General features: G+C 32.0%; 1 protein-coding gene across 12 annotated transcripts in view; it reads left to right on the plus strand.

Moving 5' to 3' along the window:
- kn (EBF transcription factor knot) overlaps window positions 1-22,362 on the plus strand; it is a 154,202-nt gene that overhangs the window by 61,620 nt on the left and 70,220 nt on the right. For 3 of the 12 annotated variants that reach the window (XM_070108312.1, XM_036375540.2, XM_070108313.1), the window contains exon 1: window positions 16,946-17,183. The exons of 1 other annotated variant lie outside the window; for it this stretch is intronic. In XM_070108312.1, coding sequence (XP_069964413.1) covers window positions 16,993-17,183 — 191 coding nt within the window. In that variant the 5' untranslated portion in view covers window positions 16,946-16,992. Of the gene's footprint in view, window positions 1-12,668; window positions 13,008-16,936; window positions 17,184-22,362 lie in introns of those variants that run through there. 8 more of the 12 variants (XM_070108319.1, XM_070108314.1, XM_070108310.1 and 5 more) reach the window with 8 other exon arrangements.

Below are 22,362 nucleotides of genomic sequence, written 5' to 3' on the forward strand. Positions count from 1 at the left end.
ATAGTGGGTTGCGAGAGTTGTGAGAGGTGCGGGTTTGAGAGAGAGTGAGTGAGATTTTACATATTGTTTTTTTTGATCAACCGTTCTTCACTTACCTAGCAGTTAGAGGTTGGATAAAAAGTCGCGTTTATGCTTTGTTAGGTATGAGAAGGGGCAGCGGAGAGGCTTCACTGCATGCGCCGCGTGTCAACCGGCGTTGCCACAGGGGATGTGCGCCAATACAAATTCGTATCAGCTAAGTTCAATGGCTTGATTATGACGCCTGGGAGACAGTCGCAAGCCAATGCAAGCAAAACAACAACAACGACAACAGCAACAGCAACTAAAACAATAATTTGCTGAGTATTTAATCTTTAGCCTTTAATAGGCATAAAATCCGTGTATTATGGATACAAGATTTTCAACGAAAAACAACCACAAATATTTATATGGCCGTATATGTACATATATTGTGTTATTGTGTGTGTGTTTCTTATAGACTCGTTTGATTATTCCCAGACGTGTAGCGGTATTAAATATTTAATTTGTGATTTTTTCTGTTGTGATTTGTCCATATTAAAGCGGGGCACAACCAAAGGCAAGGTTAATTATAGTAGCGCTCAGTTTCGCGGTACATATATACACACATATGCACATAGATACTCCGAAATCGCTATAAAATGAACTATTAATGAATTATGTCTTGACTTTAGTGCTCCCCGAGGAGAGGCGAGCGCGGTGTGGTTCATAAAAATATTTATGTACATATCTATGTATATATGTATATGAGTCTGTCTCTTTAAAAGAAACCAGAAAACTCTTAACTACAAGTATAATTATGCCCGCTGCCTAATCAAATGCCTCCTTGCAACAAAAAAAATATATAGCTGTATATTAAAAACTACAGTGTCGTTAAAATTATTAGACACACTTGCACGAATATTAAAGGAAATAATTTATTAGAATTATTAAAATTAAAAGGTATTTTATTCACAATATTGATATAAAAATACAGTATTCGACACAGTATTAGGAAACATATACACACAAAAAAAAATTATAAAAACCCATATTATTGGATACAATGTCATAAAAAATAAATTTGCAGAATTATTAATATTAAAATATATTTACATAAAAAATACAGCGTTCGGCATATTATTACAATCATCTACACACATGCGAAATTTTGTAATTTTTTTAAGCAACATAAAAAAACATTATAGAAAAACATTTCGAAATGAAGTTCGAATCTATAATGAAATACAGTATCAGTCATGTTATTGTACATATTGTCATAAAAACACACTAAATATTCTAAGCTGTAAAAATTTAAATAAATTTTCAACTAAATGACAAAAACACAATTTTTGTTTTAATTACAATAAGGGGCATATTTTTTGTTACAACGAAAACATACAATTCTTACTCAAAAACATACAGTATCAGCCATAATATTACACATATTGTCATAAAAAAATAATTTCTCAGCATTACTAAAATTACAAAATAATTAATTCGAAATATTGTTATAAAAATACAGTGCTTGTCACATTATTAATATTATCTACACACATGCGTAGTTTTGTAATATTTCTACGAAACAAAAGAGAACATTATTGATAAACTTTTCGTACTAAAGTTGAATCAATAACAAAATACAGCCTCAGTCATATAATTGGACATAATGTCATAAAAATAAATTAAATATTCTATGCTGTTAAAAATAAAATAGATTTTTAATTAAAACATAAAAGATATTTTCTTGTTTTTATAATTACAGTAACTAACATATTGTTGGATACACCATAATAGAAAACATACAATTCTTACTCATTCCGAAAAACACTATTATAAGCATTTGCAATAAAAATTGCATATTTATTCACATATTCTGAAAATACACCAACAGCCATATAATTGGAAAAATCATTCTTAAAAACTCATAACCTTCATAATTCTGTAAATTACGAATAATTCTATAAATCCATTACAAAGCCGATTGCAACAAAAATACAAAATTAAAAAATACAGTATAGCAGATATACTCGTATGTCATAGTGGTTCGATATCGCCGGTTGCAATAAAGGAGCAGCTTCTTAGGGAGAAACGAATGTGTGCAAAATTTCAGATGCGTCTCTCAAAAACTAAGTGACTAGTTCGTGACAGACAGACAGAGTGACATGGTTAAGTCGATTCAGCTCAGCATTTATATATACATACATATACTCTAAAGAACCTCCGTCGTTTTTCTCTGGGTGTTACAACTTCGTGTAGAACTTTATATACATTGTATAGGTTATAAAAGAAATAAATTTCGACAGAAAATTACAATAAGCCTTCCTTAAAATTTGGACAGCTTTATGAACTGACGAACTACAACTTTGCCACGATAGAGCTTCCCCTTTTCATAGTTTAACGATATATCAAATAGGTGATATGGGTCTTTCGCAATGAACCAACCTTGTACTGCCAACTTTCTTATGCATTAACCTGAGACCGTTATAAGATCCGAATCATTTAACGTGAAACTGGTCTAATCCATTCTTAAATCTTTACTTTACACTAAGCTCCCGTCTATACTTAAGTAAAAACTAACGGCTTTAAAGATTCTTCTTTGAGTTCTTTGGAAAACATAAGCTTTAGAAAACACTTTTCTGGTACCTGAAAGTTCTCACACATTTTTACTAATTTCTTGAAAAAATTTCACTAAAGTGGTACTAAAACTTCGCACAACACTGTATGTATAATATTTAATTGATCTAAACAACATTTAAGTATGCCCTTTTGAACCAGTTGCACCCAATCAATCGTAAAGTATCAACGAATTTGTGCCACAACTAATTTGAATACGCGACACAGCGCTGCGAAGAGTTGCATTTCGTTGTGCTGCTTGCTGTTTATGCCATCAGCGGGAATCAACGCGCACTTCGGCGGTTTGGAGACATACAGCAGCCAACGCAACACCTTAATAACCTTTACTTGACACACAAATACATATATGTGCATACATATATATATATGGTATATATATATCGGCAGAGCGTGACTGCAGCCAAACAAAATCGCTGCCGTTCCCCGATTCCCAGGTGTCGCTTGGTCGCGGCTGTTGCTGCGCTATTGGATTAACCCTACGCGGCAAGACTTTGCACACACACACACGTTCAAAAGTACCAAGTTGGAAATATGTAAATCTCTGCGGAGTTTGGTAGCATTTTGTGGCGCACAGCCGCACTATAAACCAATACAACAACAAAAACAACACACACCTTTCGTTGACAGCTGTCTGGTAGCATGTCTACTGCCAGCATGTTGCATTCGCCGAAGCGCAGCCACACTGACAATTTATCGGCAACTGCTTCTGTTTAATCATTCTTGCCGCATGATTTATTAAATACCAATTTTGGTAGTTTTTAGTTATGCGGTAGTTTTTAAGTCTTCGAGGTTCTCTCCTCAAAAGCTACTTTCTTTCGAAATACTTTATTAATTATCAAAGCTTTTTCTCTTTGCTATAAAATATTCCGTAATCTCGTTATTCTGTTCTTAATGAACCCGTTTTTCTGCGATTATTTTCAAATAAACGCAAACGTGGTAAATTCTTAAAAATCGACCCGCTATCACAAAAATTTGTTTGACTATAAGATCTTCTATTTTTCCTCGATAGAACTTATTAAAAACATTTGCCGCTCAATGTGTGAAAGAGATTGTCATAGAAAACATTGTCGAAACCGCCTAATACACCACTTACGGTAGATCAATTCCATTGAAAATAGTTCCATCCTCCATATAACGGGACTATAGCCATATCAAAGCGGACGAGCCCAACTGAGAGTCACTAGATTTTATATTTTTAGTTACCTGGTATTTTTTAAGCTATCGAGATTCCCTTCTGTAAAAGCTGCATTCTGCCGTATCTTCGTCGTTCTTTTCTTCTCTGAATAAAGTCATCTCTCTGCGATTATTTTTCCAAAGATCCCATAATTACAAACATGGAACATACATACATACAAGTTTGTATGCTGCCTTATAAGCCTACCGATGACCCCCCATTTTTTTTCGGAATAGAACTGTTTAAAAGCCCTTCGACTCAATGTGTAAACGAGGGAGTCATAGTAGAGCTTGTCGGAACCACGTAATAAAGCACTTACAGAATAACAAATCCATGAAAATGTGTTCTTTCTCCGTATAACGGGACTTTAGCCATTTGAAAGCGTTTTCGGACCGAACGGAGAGCCGGACTAAATTTGGTATTTTTGACCTAAGCCAGTCGTTTCTTTCCAGCGCCAGTTGCCTTCGTTTCAAACCCCAAAATAAAATTTCATGTGACTAGTCAGTACTAACCAAAGTACCTTATTTTCGAATATTCAGAGCACAGCTTAACCAGTGAGAGACTTTTTTTCTAAAACACATTTTTAATATAAAATGGTTCTATGAGACCCTTTGTTACTCTGATGGCGGGAACTCAGAGAAATCACATTCAGCACTCAGTTCTCCATATGTAGACCTTGATTGCTCTGTCAACGTCTGCCACGAGAAAAAAATCTCAGCTGTATTTTAAGGATTAGAATTGAGGTTAGATTGTGACAGAACTTCAGCCCGAGTCGTAATCTTTTCGGATATACGCATCACTACGTGAGACTCTATGAAACCAGTAAGCCGTTGAGTGATAACTATTTTTTTAAAATTTCTTGTTAGTAACCCAAAATAAAATTTTAAGAATAAATAAAATCCAAAAAAATATACATACTTATATGTATGTATGTATGACTACTTGTATACTAATAATTTTACAGTTAGCTAAACAGTTATATTTACGATTATGTGTCAGCTAAACAATATAATCGAAGGAAACCCGTACAAATTGCAAATCATAACAGTGATAATCTGCACCGCTGGACACCAAGCAAATATAGTACTTTTAACGCTTTAAAAGGCTTACAAATGCACGCACACAACAACACAGCATGAGTAACCACAGTACTGCCGGCGAGCGCAGCAACACTTGTTCCTGCGAAATTTGCCTGATGCAAGCCGGTACAATTAGAAAATGTATGAATATATATATATACATATGGTATACACATATACATATGTATATATAGTATAGATATCTACAGATATGTACATATGTGTAAGCATTCGTTTTCTCTTTGGGTAGGGGTTAAAATTCCATAGAAGAAGTGCGAAAAGTCGTGGAGTTGCATGGCTACCTGGAATGAAGGATGGTCCAACCGTTTGTGTGGAAGCCTGATGTGTCATTAGCAAAAATATACTTACCCATGTATGTATATAAGAACGTACTCAAATGCATTTATTTTATATGTGCTTATGCATATGGATGTATTTTTGTGTATCTTTGTTTTGTAGCATGCATGATTATGGACGTGCAATTAAATTTGGTACTCGTAGATAAATTTTTTTTGCTAAAATTTTAGTTACTTACGTTCTTTAGAGGCATTTATTGATATTATGCAGCAGATTTTTAGCTCAGTGACCTACATATGTACATACATATTAGTGTATATATTTGCTAAAAATACATAGATACGCATATACAACCAATCGCTATTTCATACAATATAGGTAAGTATGTATGTACACTTATACAAAATATTGCATATAATGGGTCTACTATGTCGTCTTTATATTTTAAGGCTTTTCACCAGTGTTGCTTCAATATCTTATATGAACTTTTATTACACACAATATTTGGTAATATAACCAAAGATAATGTAGTTGAAAATACGATCTTTTGAAACAGCGGTCTTTACTTAAAGCGTTTAGAAGGCGTTAATAACCTGTAGAACTCAAAATATTATATTAAATTTTTCCCAATTAAAAAGCATAAAAACAGTTAACCTCGATTGCAGCTATAATACCCTTCACAGGCGCAGTCCTTATAGCATAAAAGGGTGTAAAACGATCTTTATCTTGATTTTGATCGATCAGTTTCTGTGGCAGGTATACGCTACAGTGGTCCGATCTGAACAATATATCGGATATTATAACGTTGCTTTGGACAATAACCTGCGCCAAATTGTGAAGATATCTTGTCAACTAAAAAAGTTGTTCATATAAGAACTTTATTTTGATCGTTCAGTTTGTATGGTAGCTATATCCTGTAGTGGTCTGATCTGAACAATATGGTTGGAGATTGTTGCATTGCCTTGGACAATAATCTATATAAAATTTTTGAAAATATCTTGTCAAATAAAAAAGTTTCCCATACAAGGACTTGGTCTTAATCGGATAGTTTATATGGTAGCTATATGTTATAGTGACCCGATATCGGCAATTCCGACAAATGAGCAGCTTCCTGGGGGGAAAAGGACGTGGGCGATATTTCAGGTTGATATCTTTTAAACTGAGAGACTAGATCGCGTATATACAAACATACAGAAGAACATGGCTAAATTAACTCAACTCTTGATGTACACTTTTTTTTGTGAAGATCCGAGATCAATTTTTGCATATCTCTCTTTCTAATTTTTTTTTGGAGTTCAGAGCTCAGTTTTTGATTATCTCTCGGTAAATGTTATGTTTAAAGAATGTAGAAGAAGTTGATTCCACTTACAAATAGTTTCGGAGGTATTAGCAATTTGTAAGAATTCTTTAGTTTTGTGTAATCGGCTCGCAGAACTTTAAATGCGCTTTTCCTGAAACTTTTCAGAGTCGGTAAGGAAAATTTCTGCCAAAACGGCTAGACCGATCGACTTGAAATTTGTACACGACCTTCTTAGATATACATATATAGTTATCGGATATTGACTGAAATAATAACATTTTTGATAGTATTTTCGATTTTTTAACCCATTCTGAAATGTAAATTTTTTCACACAAAGCAACTTCATTCAACATTGATCATTATCTGTATTCATCAATAGCAATAATACATTTTGTTTGGAGTTTGGATTTGAGATAGTTTTAAGCAGAAAAACCTTTCTCGCCGCCAAACACCTTTTTGAGAAGATCTTTTTGCAGATTGGCTACGGAATTATGGGCATCCAAAAGGTTTCAAAATTATTCCCTGATTAAGTATTGTATATATATAATCATAAAATTATGTAAATGTGCATTATTTTTATTTCTTCATTAAATAAAATCCCTCTTACAAAAAAATTTCATAAGAACGTTTTTTTTTCTAACTTGCAAGTGGATATAACTTCTTAATTTAACTCAGTATAATATTTTCTTCAAGTAGTTAGTTAGAAGAATATTTCGGTTTTCGATGGAACATTTAAAAGCGGTTTCAAAGAAGCAATTTGGTATTTAATTTAAAGTTCGAAGCTAAAAGAAAGGCCTACAGTATCAAAACAATGGCGGATTAGTTCGCTAATTTTGTAAAATTTTGAAAAAAAATTCGAATAATTTTTAATATCCACTTTGAAAATTATTTAAAACTGAAATATATATAAATAAATTATTTAAGCTTTAAAAAAATATATGAAACAAATCAATAATAATCCAGTATATTTTCTTTATATTTTTTCTTTAAATGTTACTTTATTATTATTTTATTCAATAAATAATAGAACTGCGATAAACCGTATAAAAAACTATTTTATAGAGCTTCCTATTCACCTGCTGAGCCAAAATATGCAGAATAAATTTGAACAAAGTAATTTTAACGTCCCATTCAATTGCATTATCCACTTAAGCAGTTCATTAAAAAGTCAAACACTGCCGTATCGACACTGTTCATGTTTTCCACTACGTTCCGCTAACATTTTCTATTCAATTTAATATACTTAAGACTCTATTTCTCGCTCTCTCTTGCGCTCACTGTGCCCAACAACCACCTTTTCACGCCATCACAGCACTGGAAATGGCCGCCAATCACTGTGTTGCTTTCACACAACAAATCAGCAGCGCGCACACACACCACCAAGCAGCAGCAACAACTGCAGCTGCGTCGAAACGCACGCGCAACGACCTCAGCAGCGCTGCCAGCGTCAACGACATTGGGAAGGGGCGTTGACGAAATCGAACAGGCTAGCTACAGCGTGTGTGTGTGCGATGGCATAACAATGGAAAATAACTTTGTTCGCCAGCAGTATGCGTGTGTGTGTGTACGTGCGCTACTCACTTGGGAGTTTGCGTAATACTGAGCCATCTTGTTTGCGCATGCTGCGAACGACCAACAAGCCGCAGTGACGAAATGCGGCAGACAATCGGGCTGACTAGCGGTTAGGCAGGCGTGCGAGCAGAGTCAGTTGTTTGCAGTAGTATGCATGAATGCGTGTGTGTATTTTCGTTTATGCATTCATTAATGGGGCCAATCGCAACTAATACTTGTCAGCGCAACTAAACAAAGGAAAAAAGTAAAAAAAAAACAGCATTAAAAAACAACAAAAACTGTGCAAAGCAACGACCAACTGCTAATTAGCTGTCAGTTACATTATGTTAGTATGCATGTACACATATATGTATGTATGTACATATGTTACATGCATTTTTAATACAAATATATATATACATACTTATGTACATACTTTATATTAAATGTGTGTTCTTCTATGAAACATATGGGCATAAGTGTGTGTATGTGTATACATATGTATGTATGTAGTACAAGCATGCATATGCTTCGAAATTCAGTTTCATTAAGCTTTACTAATTTGCTTGCCAGTATCATTTGCATTCCAATTTGCTCTGTGTGCGGTTGATTTGTGCGCTGATTTCCAGAGTGTAATCGGTTTAATTTCATATTTTCGGTTTTATATATAATTTGGTTGGAGCAAAGTTGCTTGTGCGCAAAAACAAAAATTATTAATAATAACTACCAAATAATAATGTTATTGCAATGAAATGGTTATCTGTAGCGTTAAATATTATAATAAATTTTACATAAAATTTTTAATTTTAATATTAATTTCTTATTTTTTAACTGTTTATTGTTGAAGTTGTTTAAACAAAATATTTTTGATATTTGATGTTATACGAACAGAAAAATTTAAATTATTTTATTATAATAAAAAAATCAATTTAATTTTACCTAATAAAAAAATTTAAATTAAATTAATTTCATAAAAACAAATAAAAAAAATTAATTTATTTTAATTTTAAATAATTTAATTTGTTTTTCTAAAAAATATGCATTTACTTTCTACAGTCTTGAAAAAATAGCAATTGTGGCATTAAATTTTGAACTATTTTTTTATTGAAGTTGATTTATTAAAAGATTTGTATTATCGTTTTATAAAATACGTTTAAAAAAGTTTCAATAAATTTAATTTAATATACTAAAAAGTTCAAATAAATTTAATTATATAATATAAATTAAAAAAAAAATTTAATTAACTTAATTTAATAAAATGAAAAAATTAATTAAATTAATGTAATAAAAAAATGTTTATTAAGTAATTTTATGTAATTAATAATTTAAATTAATTTAATAAAACATTCAAATAATTTTTTTTACTATAATTGTTTTGGTAATGTAAATATGTATTTGCTTTCTACAGTGTTGAAAAAACCAATGGAAGCTAGCTAATAAATTTTAATAATTTCTTTATTGAAGCTGATTTAATTAAATATTTTTATTATGATTTAATTTAATATAATAAAAATTCAAATAAATTTAATTATATAATTTAATTTGATAAAAAAATTAAATTAATTAAAATTTATTAAAATAAAAAAATTAATTAATTTAATTTATAAAAAACATGTATAATAATTTAATTTAATAAATATTATGAATGATAAAAATATTTATAATAATTTAATAAAATATTTAATTAATTAAAAATTAATTTAATTAATTAAAACAAAATTTAAATAATTTTTTTTTACTATAATTTTTTTATTATATTTTTAAATAGTTTATGTTATATGGGTAAAAACATTTTAATTTATTTAATTGAATTGAATTTAAATATATGTATGTAGGTATGTAGATGCTTTCCACAGTATTGGAAAAAATAATTTAAAAAACATCCTCCCCTACAGGACCTAGGTAGATAACTTTTGAAGGCAAAAATAATCATAGTAGAAGAAATCCCTAACATATATTTATTCCTATTTAGTTATCTTGTTTCCATTTCTAATAAATTTATTGCTTTGCGTTTTTCTTATCTACTGTAGTTATCATTTTCATGTTTTTTTATCGTTTTTGAAATATACATTTATGTATACATATATTTCGTAAGGCATTTTATTGCTATTATTATTTACTTGCTTCTTTTGTTCATGTTAGCTAAATGTTTACTTATGCTAACCATTATGAACGCCTCCTAATCACTATCGCTGTACTGTTCTAACCAGGTGAGCTCTTATTACTCTCCATCACTATCTCTGTCTCTCTCATCTACATACATCGTACGTTTCTTGGTTCCTTCGGCTCTGCAACTGCGCCAGCTCCTATTCACAACAGTTAGAACTGAGTAATTTTTTAGGCACCTACAGCGCACAGTTGTTGTAGCGAAGAAATATTTATACAGGGTGTAGCGAAAGAAAATTAGGACTATAGATTAATTAGACTAAGCGCAAACAGGAGGAAAATGATAACCCTTTTCAATTTGACCTCTTAGTTTTTTTTTGGAAGAAAAGTTAACATTATTACAAATACTCTAGATTTGATTCTGGGTTCATAGTGTTGAAACCTTGAACGCACGCCGACACCTTTAAAAGGTCTTAATAAATGTTAATTTTGAGCTTTAAATTCGATAATAGGTTTTGTTGGGCTCACCTTAATACAACAGTGTATAGATGTAGATATATGTACATACCCTATTATTATGTCCATAACTGTGTGTAGTTAAAAAATTTATATTTTATGCGATTGCCATTTTGTGTCCCCCTATGTAAGTTCAACTAAACTCCGCTAAAATCTCTGGCAAAACAGCAACAATAACAACAACAACTATGAGTTTCGTGTCTTATCTTCACAAGCATTCTACATTCTCGCCTTTCAGTCCATCGTTTGAACCACGAACAGCGATCAAACTTTCCTAGGCACTTACACATGCATACAAGAACAACAATTTGGATATGTACACACATAGCCTTCTGCAGCAACCTCGCAGCGCTGAAAGTCACTTTTCTACATCTACTAGCGGCGCTCTGAGCTGCATATGGCCCCCTCCAGCTCCCGTCCAGCTCTGCTTCATATGTATTTGTTATTCCACTGACGAACGTTTAGTGCACCTACTCGTAGCTGGCGAATTCGTCTACCGACAGCAATTTGGCGTCTCGTGTGCCGTGCGCCGATGCGCCTGCTCAGCGCAGCGCCACTAGTGATAGGTTAGGTCTTCTAAAATGCTTCTTTTTTTACTTTTTTATTGTAATTTTTATTCCTTTTAATTCTTTTTCCCTAATTGACACGCTTTTATTATAATTTCTTTGCCGTGCACTGTTGTTGCTCCACTCAGCTGTTGTTGTTGCAGACAGGCAACCACTGAGTTGTTGGCATATCAACACTCAGCTGTTGTTGTTGCTGACATATAACCACTAAATTGTTGTTGTTGTCGAAGCCAAGTCGCTGGTGGTTGGTTGGCTGTTCACTTGCAACAACAACAACAACAATACCAATTTCAAAGCAGTTCGAGGGGCTGCTCTGCCGCCAACAACACCAAACTACGCTATCGACTCTTTAGCTCTGCCTTCGCCGCTGTGCGTCCACAACAACAAGAACTGCTGAAAAACACTGCTGCCACTGCACCACCATTGCTTTTGTTATAGCACTTACTTAGCACTTCCAACAGTGGTGCCTTCACACACACAAACAATCTCATCGATCGAACCGTTAGCACACTCCCATGCGCTTATTGTTATTGCTGTGCTGTGCTGTGTTGAGCAGCACTGTGCCTGAACCCTCGCCAATGGTGATTCGTTGCCTCGTTGCTGTCGTCTGCTGCGTCGCATTGTGACCGGGCCGAGGCGTTGGCTGGCTGGTTGGCTCGTTGGTTCGCTGCTGTGTCGCGTTGCGTTGTGCCGAGCTAGTCGTGCGTTGGTATTGTGCGCGCCGCAGTGGCCGTAGCAGCAGCAGTGGCAGCATTGCCGGTCATAACATCACACTGCGGGATTCAGTTGGGGTTTAACAGCCACTCGGGACGGTATAGCTGTCGCAAGAACTTTAGGCAAGAGAGTTAGTGCCACACATATTTGAGTCGAAAAACACACAGCGCCAGCTCAAAAGCTGAATTGTTTCGTTACAATTTTTGTTGTTATTGTTATTGTGCCCTCACAGAACCGGGGGAAAATATCGAATTCTCAGTGGGTTTTAGTGCTACCCGTCAAGCGTCAATGAAATTTTCGGCACAAATCAGCGCCGTTGTCAAATCTCATTCGATATTGAAAAATTTTCCAGCATCATTCGAGGAATTTGCATATGCGTCAGCGGTGAGCGTGCGACTGACCAATTGATTGACAGTGTAGACAAGTGTTTGTTGTTGGGTGATAGTGACAGTGCGGCAGAAAAGTATGCGTACGCTTTGCAAGTGCTCGTGTGATTTTATTTTTAATAATATTGAATAAAAAATTTTGACGCGCGTGACGTAGTGCCCTAGGGGACCAAGTGTTAATAAGTCGAAAGTCATAACTGTAATATAACTGTGGTTGAACTGCAAACAGTTACCTTGAAATTGAAGCGCGTGTTGTAAACAAATTATCGGTTGCTGTTGTTGTTATTTTAATGCTAAAATAAGCCTACAAAATAATCCGCATAACTCAGAAACTACATAAATCGGGTGTACCGCACGCTCAGTTTTAGACACCATATCGCCGTCGCCTCCTCCCGCACCAACAATTTGCTCTTTTTCACATCCCCTTCGTGCTTGTGACGGCTTCAAGCTGCGTTCCGACGAACCAGTACCGGGCTTCAGCTCGGCCACACCATGGCCCACGCTCGAGCTGGAATGGGGCCGCAAACTCTATCCGTCGACGGGTCCACGTTCGGCCAGCGGCCTGATGTTCGGTCTACCACCGACCGCAGCGGATATGAATCAGCCGCGCGGTCCCATGACGTCGCTGAAAGAGGAGCCGTTGGGTGCGCGCGCCTGGATGCAGCCGGTCATCGATCAGACTAAGTAAGTGCGAGTGATCCTCTTTTGTTTTAAAATGGGAAAATTGATATTGCTTGAAGTTTACGGTATTTTTATAAAGTTTATGACTCTTAAATCATAAAATTGTATGGATTATATTCTTTATATTTGAGAATATATATTTTAAATCCCTGATAATTAATGGAAATATTTTTTTATGTTCAATTAAAAATAATTTGCAAAAAATTAGTTTCAACTAAAAGAAATCAAAATGCAAAAATTTTTGCAGTGGACTTTAAAAACTGTTTGTAATTTTAATTTTTCGTTTAATTTTATTTTATTCTTTTACTTAATTTTTGTTTTTTTTTCCAGACATATAAAATTTTATAAAATCTCACTTGTAAAAATGTAAATTTAATATTTTTATAGCTAATATAGATTATAACATAATTATGTAACTTTTAACGTGAAAATTGTTAAAGTTGTTTGGATTTGAGTATTTTTTTAAATAATTATATCACAATCTAAATAATTAAAAATTAATATAAAATTTTAAGAATTATTAAATTAATTTTTTATATGGCAAATTTGAAAACAAAATATTCAAAATTACAAAAAAAAAAATTATTTCTCAAAATTCGAATTTAAAATTTTCAAAGCAATTATAATAATTTTTACCAACAATAATATAATTAAAATTCAAATTAATTACAAAACTATTAAAGAAGTATTAATCACATTTTTTATTTTTAGTAATTAAATTAAAATTAAATTTAATAACGGAAAATTGCTCTGCAACGGTTTACAAAATTTCCTCAAAAATTAACGAGCTTATCAAACTAATTTTTCATTACCAATCATTAAATTAAAATGCTAATTAATTAAAAACAGCAAACAAATTTTCTTCCAAAAATTTTAATTTAAAATTTTCAAATTTATTAAAATAATTTTTATTAAAACTAAATTAATTACAATTGAAATAAATTTAAAAAAGTTTTTGTTATATATAAATTACTGATAAAATGGTTTCGAAAATTAAACAAATCATCAAAATTATTAAACAAATTTTTATTTTCTAATAATTAAATTAAATTAATAAAAAAATTTTTTTTACATATTTTAAAAGTAGCTTAATTTAACAAAAATATTATTATTAAAGAATTTAATTTCAAAAAAATATTCTTTTGATTTCTTTAAATTGAAGTAAAAGCAATTTAATACGGTAAAAAAATTTAATAAAATTAAATAACTTAACAAAATTAATAAATACATTTTTTATTTCCAATAATTAAATTAAACATCAAGTTAATTAAAATAACATAAAAAATTACTTTGAAAAACGTTTAAAAAAGTAATCTAAAAAAACTTATCAAAAAAATGTGAAAAAGTATTTGTATTTAAATTTTTTTAACAAAATTTTCTTCATTAAATCGATTTGTCAATTGGATATTAAAAATTATATTAACATTTTTATGTTGATGTAATAACAACACTAATAATAATAATAAAATAATTATTTTTAAATGTAAACATTTTCGATTTAGTTGAACTTTTTTTTAGCAGTTTTTAAATTAAATAAATAATATAATAAAACGTAAACAAACGAAAATCAAGATAGGTCATATAGATATAATAAAAGTTATATACAATTTTTTTTTTGAAGATAGAGTTGATAAAATGGTTCGATAAGCGGTTCCAAGATTGTAGCCTTTTCTTGGTTAATAACCCATGCCAAATTTTGTGCAGATAATTTGTCAAATAAAAAAGTTTTCCATACAAGGACTTGATTACTTGACAAATGAGCAGTTTCTTGGAGAGAACGAGAGACGTGTGCATAATCTCAGATCCATATCTCAACAACTGAGGGACTAGCCGACATATTATAAACATAAAAGTGTAAAAATTATGGAAAACAAATTTATTTATTTTTTTAGAAAAAAATATATACAAAAAAAAAAAAATGTATCGATATGCACATTTAATATAACATCTAGAGTATATTTTTACTTCTAGGATAATAATTAAATACATGCTAGAAATTTATCGGGAACAAATAGTTAATAAAAAAAACTTTCTAATCAAAAAATTCCGACATTTTTCCACATTAATTTTAACTTAATTTATAAGCGCTTCTATTGCCTTGATTAGTAATTCACACGTTCACTTACTTCATACAAACATTTGTGCCTACGCTCTTATACAAAATCCAACATCAAAACAAAGCAACCTTCGCTTACCAGCTGAGCGCCTGTGCGACATTAAGAAGCGGCAAACAAACCAGCAAATGGTGGCAGTGAACTCTACGAAATGCGCGTAATTTGTTTACCTGTCGTGTACGCCATCACCCACAATCACACATACACGCACAGCTGCCATATTGCCAGTTAAAGGAGAGCAACCCTGAGCTACGCACAAAACTGGCGCCCTTGCGTCCCCCACGAGATTGCTAACTAACTGCGCCACTGCGGCTGCATGCCACCCTTTACCGTTGGGAATTTGTAATGCGAAACGTCTCGCAAAAGTCTCCCCCGAAAAATTATAGCGCTACACACACACACACGGGTGCAAACGCGCATTCACATGTGACCCCATGGAACCACGTGCTGTCGCTGTATTTTATTGCGCTTTACTTTTTTGCTCGTAGTAGCCAAAAAAGCAACAGAACGTTGTTGAAAAAGTTGTAGAAACAAGGCAACATTAGTTGGCGTTCTTTTGCAAGCCGCCGGTAGAAAGGCACTCAACACTCAAATGCGTGTGTTTGTATGTATTTGGTAGCTTTTGCAGCGTCAAAGCTTATTTTATTTAACAGAAACTCAAAAAGTGAAAGCACTCAGCTATTTCACTCAAAACACACTCACTCAAATAAAAAAAAAACTCCACTCAAAACAGCACCCAAAATTCTCAGCGAAATTGATTAATTTTAACTTAAGCATTCGCAACGAAAAACTCAAAAATACACTCATTTAGACACTCAAAATTATGCGGAAATTTATTCATTTTAAACTCATGCAGATTCCAAAAATGCTTTTCCGACGCACTTGGCAATCATTTGCGGGACTTTTCGCGCCAACTTTCAACCCCCATTTTCTTTTTCTGTAGCCGGCTTGCTGGCTGTTGACACTCCGCTCAAGGAGTATGGGCCTCCGCTACGACTACTCCAAATTATCTGCTCTGCTGTCGCTTGTTAAGTTAGATATCACAAGCTTATGTATATTAACTGTTTACTTTACGCATTCTCTTTGTTTGGCTATATGTTTGTATGTATATGTGCTTTTGCATGCTTGTGTGTGTGTGTGTGTGTGTGTTTGGGCATCTCATTGTGTATATGCATTCCGTAATGAAGTCCTTTGCCGTTTGACTCAAAAGCTACATTTCGTTCCGCAGTTTATTTATTTGTGTTTATTGTTGTTGTTATTGTTATTATATTTATACCCTGAACAGCGTAAGTTTGCCACGTTTCTGCACATGTCCTTTTCTCCCCAAGAAGCTGCTCATTTCTCGGAACCGCCGATATCGGACCACTACAAGATATAGCTGTCATACAAACTCATAGAAATTTGGCATAGATTGTATTCCAAGCCAACTCTACAACCTCCGAATAAATTGCTCAAATCGAACCACTGTATGTAGCTTGTAGTTGCAATACAAACTGACTGATCAAAATCAAGTTCTTGCATGGAAACCTTTTTATTTGTGAAGGGTATTCTAGTTTCGGTGTAATCGAAGTTAACGTTTTTTTCTTGTTTACGTTATGTTTAGTGTGTTCTTGTTATTTTCACTTTCACTTTGGCTTCCTTTTTTACTGCATACCTGCCTGTAAGCGCGTTCTCCGCCAGCTTATTGCCTCTTCTAACGGCTTTCTTACGAATTTTGCATGCGTTTCTCAGTGTGCGTGTGTACGTCTCTCGTTGTGTGTGTGTTTTTTGTATATTATTTCTGTGTTTGTTTGTCAAGTAAAGGGATTTTATTTGTTTGTCCTGCGAAAGCTTTTTTATTTGCTTAGTTTTCATTGAGATGCTTGAAGCGAGTGATGTTTCCACCAGCGAGAAAAAATAGCGTCCAAATTCCCGTTTACGAAGTTGTTAGTGAAAGCGAAAATGCGCGTGTGAGTGCCTGTGGCATTCCAACTAGCAGTAGTAGTTGTTGTGAGCGTTTGAAGAAGATGACAGCGGGACTTTTATATTTGGCGACGGCAAATCACAATCAAGACAAGGCGTTGAGGTAGATATACACTTGCATACATATACATATATTTTTTTGGAAAAGCGTAACAGTGTGGAAATTTTAAACTAAGAAGTGACAAAAATAATATAAAAATGCGAAAAAGGTGTGTAATAAAAAAATTCGCTGCCGTGCAAAAAATTTTTAAAAATTCAGCGTCAAAATTGGCAAATTACGCGTGTTTATGCTTGAAAATGTGTGCATGTGTGCGTGTTTTTATGCATGTTTTTATTCTGTATGTATGTATGCAATCTATATATTTCTACTAGATAAATATAAGTGAACTTTGCTTTTTCGCTCGCAAATGCGCGTAAACAAAGAAAATAACGCCAAAATTTGGGGGCAGCTGTTGAGTTTATACGTATGCATGTACACATAGAAAGTTATATACCTAAATATATGTGTACATAAAATACCAAAGTATGTAAATATTTACGTAAAGTTACATTTTTGATTACATGCATACATATGTATATGGTATATTAATAAAAATTTAAATCTTAATTTTATCTGCACTGTCTCTCACTTTGTATACACGCGTACTAGTATCTCACTTTTCGAGATATCAATCTGAAATTTTGTACACTTTTTTTGCTCCCTAAGAAACTGCTCATTTGTTGGAATTGTCGATATCGGACCACTATAGCATATAGCTGCCATACAAACTGAAGGATCAAAATCAAGTTTTTATATGAAAAACTTTTTTAATTAACGAGATATTCTCACAAAATTTGGCAGACATTTTTGCCTAAATCATCGCTACAATCTCCGAAGAAATAGTTTGGATCGGACTACTAAAGCATATAGCTGTCATACAAACTGAACGAACAAAATCGTGATTTAGTTTTTTATACCCTTTTATGTTACAAGAAGTGCGCCTGTGAAGAGTATTATAGATCCAGTGCAGTCAAATTAAGTGAATTTTAAAAAGCAAATTTACAGAAAATAATTTTTAATATATATTTTGACTGTTATCGTTATTAGAAAGACTACAAGTTTCTTTCGTACCTCATAATATTCATATACAATATGTATGTACATATAACATTTACGTAGGCATACATATACATACATATACTTGTATATGAAGCAATTTCAATATAGAATTTTTTGTGTCAACATTTTCGTCTAGTAAATGTTTTTGCATACTCACAAAGCAAAGAGTGAACCAAAAATAAAAAAAACTCAAACGGAGCCATGTGCTGAAATATTAACAGATAAAAACCACACTAATTACTATATATAAATATAATCTGAATGCACATGCCTCAAAATATATATACCTTGTAATACGTATATATATATATAATTGTTTATATATGAGTTTTTTGCGCACATATACATAAATCATATCAAACAATAGCAATAATTTTAGATAAAAATATTTTTATTGTGCAGCGTGAAACAAAGGCTATTTTAATTCTGTACTATATACTATATATTAAAATATTAGCTGTAAATGCTATTTTTTCAACAAACACCGGAGGCAAAAATTTGCAATCGGTTTAATTGCTGCAAAGAAAATAATAAAATATTATAAAATATTTGAAAGTGAATATAATTAAATATGTTGCGATAAAAAATTAAAATAATTTATGCAATGAAATAAAAAAACAAGAAAAAAAGTTAACTTCAGCTGCAATGCCCTTCATTTCTTAGAACAAAAAAGGGTGTAGAAAGATTTTTATCTTGAATTTAATCAATCAGTTTGTATGGCAGCTATCTGCTATAGTAGTCCGATTTAATACAACAATATCTTCGTAGCTTGTAGCTGATAAAAATCTACTCCAAATTTCGTGAAGATCTCTTGTCAAATAACAAAGTTTTTCATACAAGCACTGGATTCCGATCGTTCGGTTTGTATGGCAGCTATATGCTATAGTTGTCCAATATCGGTGGTTCCGACAAATGAGCAATTTATTTTGAAGAAAAGCAGGTGTGCAAATTTTCAGATCGATGTCTCAAAAACTGAGCGACTAGTTCTCGTATATTCAGAGGAACATGACTAAATCGACTCAGCTCACAAGCACACCAATTTTCTTTATTTCCGTAGCTTGAGAAAATTTCTTAATTTTCAAAGATATTTTTTTATTTCCCCCTTTTCATCATGATTCAATTATATAAGATTTCAATTACATTTTAATGATTTTGTGTCACTTACATTCTATTCGTATTTAGTTATCACTCAAAAAACACATTTTCAATGTTTGAATTCTTTTAAAAATTAGTTTTTGAATCATAGAAACTAAACAAAACGGCTGATTTTGATATTGTGAATTTAACAAATTGTTGTTTTTGGGCTATCAATAAAACCTTATATCTATGATTGAATCACGATTTTTCTTGAGAAAATGTCTTAATATCCAAAAAAAATTTTATTTCCCCTTTTCACTATTCAATTTTAAAAATCATTGTTCCTAAACTCTTTATTTTTTAACTTAAGTAAAAAATATGCGTTTCGGAGGGTCATACTTATGAAAAATTTTTTCCCGTGAAAATTTGCTAAAAAGTTCTTATACGAACTTATAGATACTACCACCAAAAATATTGCAATTTTGGTTATTTATTTAAAATATGTATTCGATTTTTTTCTTAATATGTTATATAAAATATTACACTAAAATTCATTTTAAAACTTAAAAAATAATAACATATTTTTTTATAATTTTTGAATCTTTTTTAAACATTTTTGCATTTGTTTCAAAATTTTCGTTCAATAAAAGTTGTAAATCTACTGTAAAATATTGATTTTCTTCCAATTTCTAAACTACTTATTAATATATATTATATATGTTTGGTACAACAAGTACATTTGTACATACATTCCCCTCCTCTCCACCCCTCTTCTTCTCTTCTCCACTTCTTCTCTCTCACTCTCCTCTTTCCATCATAGCTTCTAGAGTTCAACGCTTGGAGATCCAATAATATCATATTTTACAATTTAATGTTATTCATGTACAAAAGACTTACATATGTACGAGCATGTATGTACATACATATTCAGTTATTTGGCTTAGGAGACCGACTATAAAAGTAATGCATCCATAGTTTTAAAAAAAAACAATATTCTAGCTAGTCAAATAAATATGAAATTCAACTTTGTCAGTTTTTATATACATACACACACACACATTTGAGCGGAGGAGCACCTATACAATGTCTCATTTCTGTCCACCTCACACTTCGTGGCAATTACAATGCATACTTTGAATTTAATTGGCCGCTTACAAAAAGGCAGCAACACAAACAAAAGCCTCTCCGCCTGCCATAAGTGCTCACAGCTACTCATTTGCTGGCTAATTTCTGACCTTTATTCCACGTCCAACCACATATAACATATATGCGCATGCATATGTGTGTGTATGTATATGAGTGTATGCTCGTAAATCATAAAAATGTGTAAAACTTCAGTTGATTTATTATGTAAAATCGATAGTCGGCAGGCATTTTATTTTACATTTATTCTGCTGACAAAGTGGCTGCAACGGCGCACGGCATTCGCTCAGTAATATGCCTCTACATACATATATACCGTTATATTTATATGGTCGCATGTAATGCATTTTATTGCTCCAACATATGCGATTGCATAAGCAATTGCATTGGTGAATTTATTGACTGAAAGATATTGTGGCGAACGAGCGCAAGCGGCAGCAAGCAACATGCAGCGCTGGCTTGAAGCGATGTGCAGCATGTTGCAAAGTGCGAAGAAGTATTTGTATATATTGCCTTTAAATATGGAGTTTTTTCTATAAGATGCTACTGATATATACTTTGAGTTCTTTAAATTTATGTTTTTAAGGAAAAGAAGAAATTTTTATGAAAAAACAAACACGAAATAAATATTGTAAAATTAAACATTAAATTAAAACCCTTATTTGAGGTTATGTTTTCATTTTCATACTTAGGCCTACAAATTTCAATTGAAAATCACTTTTATGATTTTGAGTAAAAGCTTGGACTGAATTAAATAAAAAGCAAAAATGAAATTAATAATTCAATTCAAAGGTACTTTGAGGTTATGTCTTTCATACTGTGCTCTCCAATTGGGTTATCTTTTGTTAAATTTGGGCAAAATCAAATTAAAATAAATCGGCTTTAATTATTTTTCACATATGTTATTATAGATTTACTTTAAAAAAGTTCCTTATTTATTTTTGTAAAGTTTAAAATTATTTTGTATTCGTTGAACTGGGTACATAAAGAACAGTTTACTATATGAGGAAACGCCACCCCCTCCGAAATGGTTAAGATCGGACTTCTCTAACATGTAGCTGTCAAGCAAACTATTTGATCAAAATCCAACCTTTTTATAGAAAACTTTTGTACTTGGCAAGATATTTTCACGAAATTTGGCATGAATTATTATCTAAAGCAGCAGTAAAATCTCCAGAGAAATTGTTTAGATTGTACTATTAAAGCATATAGCTGACATACAAACTGTCCGATTAAAATCAAGATAAAGATCTTCTTATATTCTTTTATGCTATAAGAAATGCAGCCGGGACGGGTATTATAGCTTCGGCGTAGCGGTAGTTAATTATTTTTTTGTTTTATTAATATTTTTTTAAATTTAACTATTACCCAAAAATTTCGTGTTAAGCACTTACCATACATGCATATGTATATTTAGTTTTATTTTAAGTATTTCCTTTAAAAAAATTCGTTGTTGTTTAAAATTTGAGATTATTGTTGTAAAATCATCATTTTTTAATAGCATATTGTATAATTGTTTTTGTATTTTTAAAATGCCAACTTTACCTATTTATCAGCAAAACAGCTTTATCTTGCATTTTCTTTAATATTTTGTTTATAGTTTTAATTTTTATTGCTTATTTTCAATGACACTTTGTATGAAAAATTGTTTGTTGTTGTATTTTCTTTAGTTATTTGTTGCGAAATTGCATTATTCTTGTATTTCCAGTAATACTATTTGGTTTTGAATTCAACTGTTGTTACACTTTTTAAATTTCTATTGTTCTTTTCATTCTTCTATAGCATAATTTGTTTAAAAATTTCAAAATTGTATTTTTTAAAGTAAAAATTTTAAAAAGTAATATTTTTTACTTTATTATACATATCTCTCTGGTAAATAATGTTAGTTTTTATTTTCTAGCCGTTGTTTTTAATTAATGATTAGCATGGAAAATAGTTAATATTTAAAAAAATATTTAATTTT

The sequence above is a fragment of the Bactrocera oleae genome, chromosome 4 (genome assembly GCF_042242935.1).
Source record: "Bactrocera oleae isolate idBacOlea1 chromosome 4, idBacOlea1, whole genome shotgun sequence".
Taxonomy (NCBI): Eukaryota; Metazoa; Arthropoda; class Insecta; order Diptera; family Tephritidae; genus Bactrocera; species Bactrocera oleae.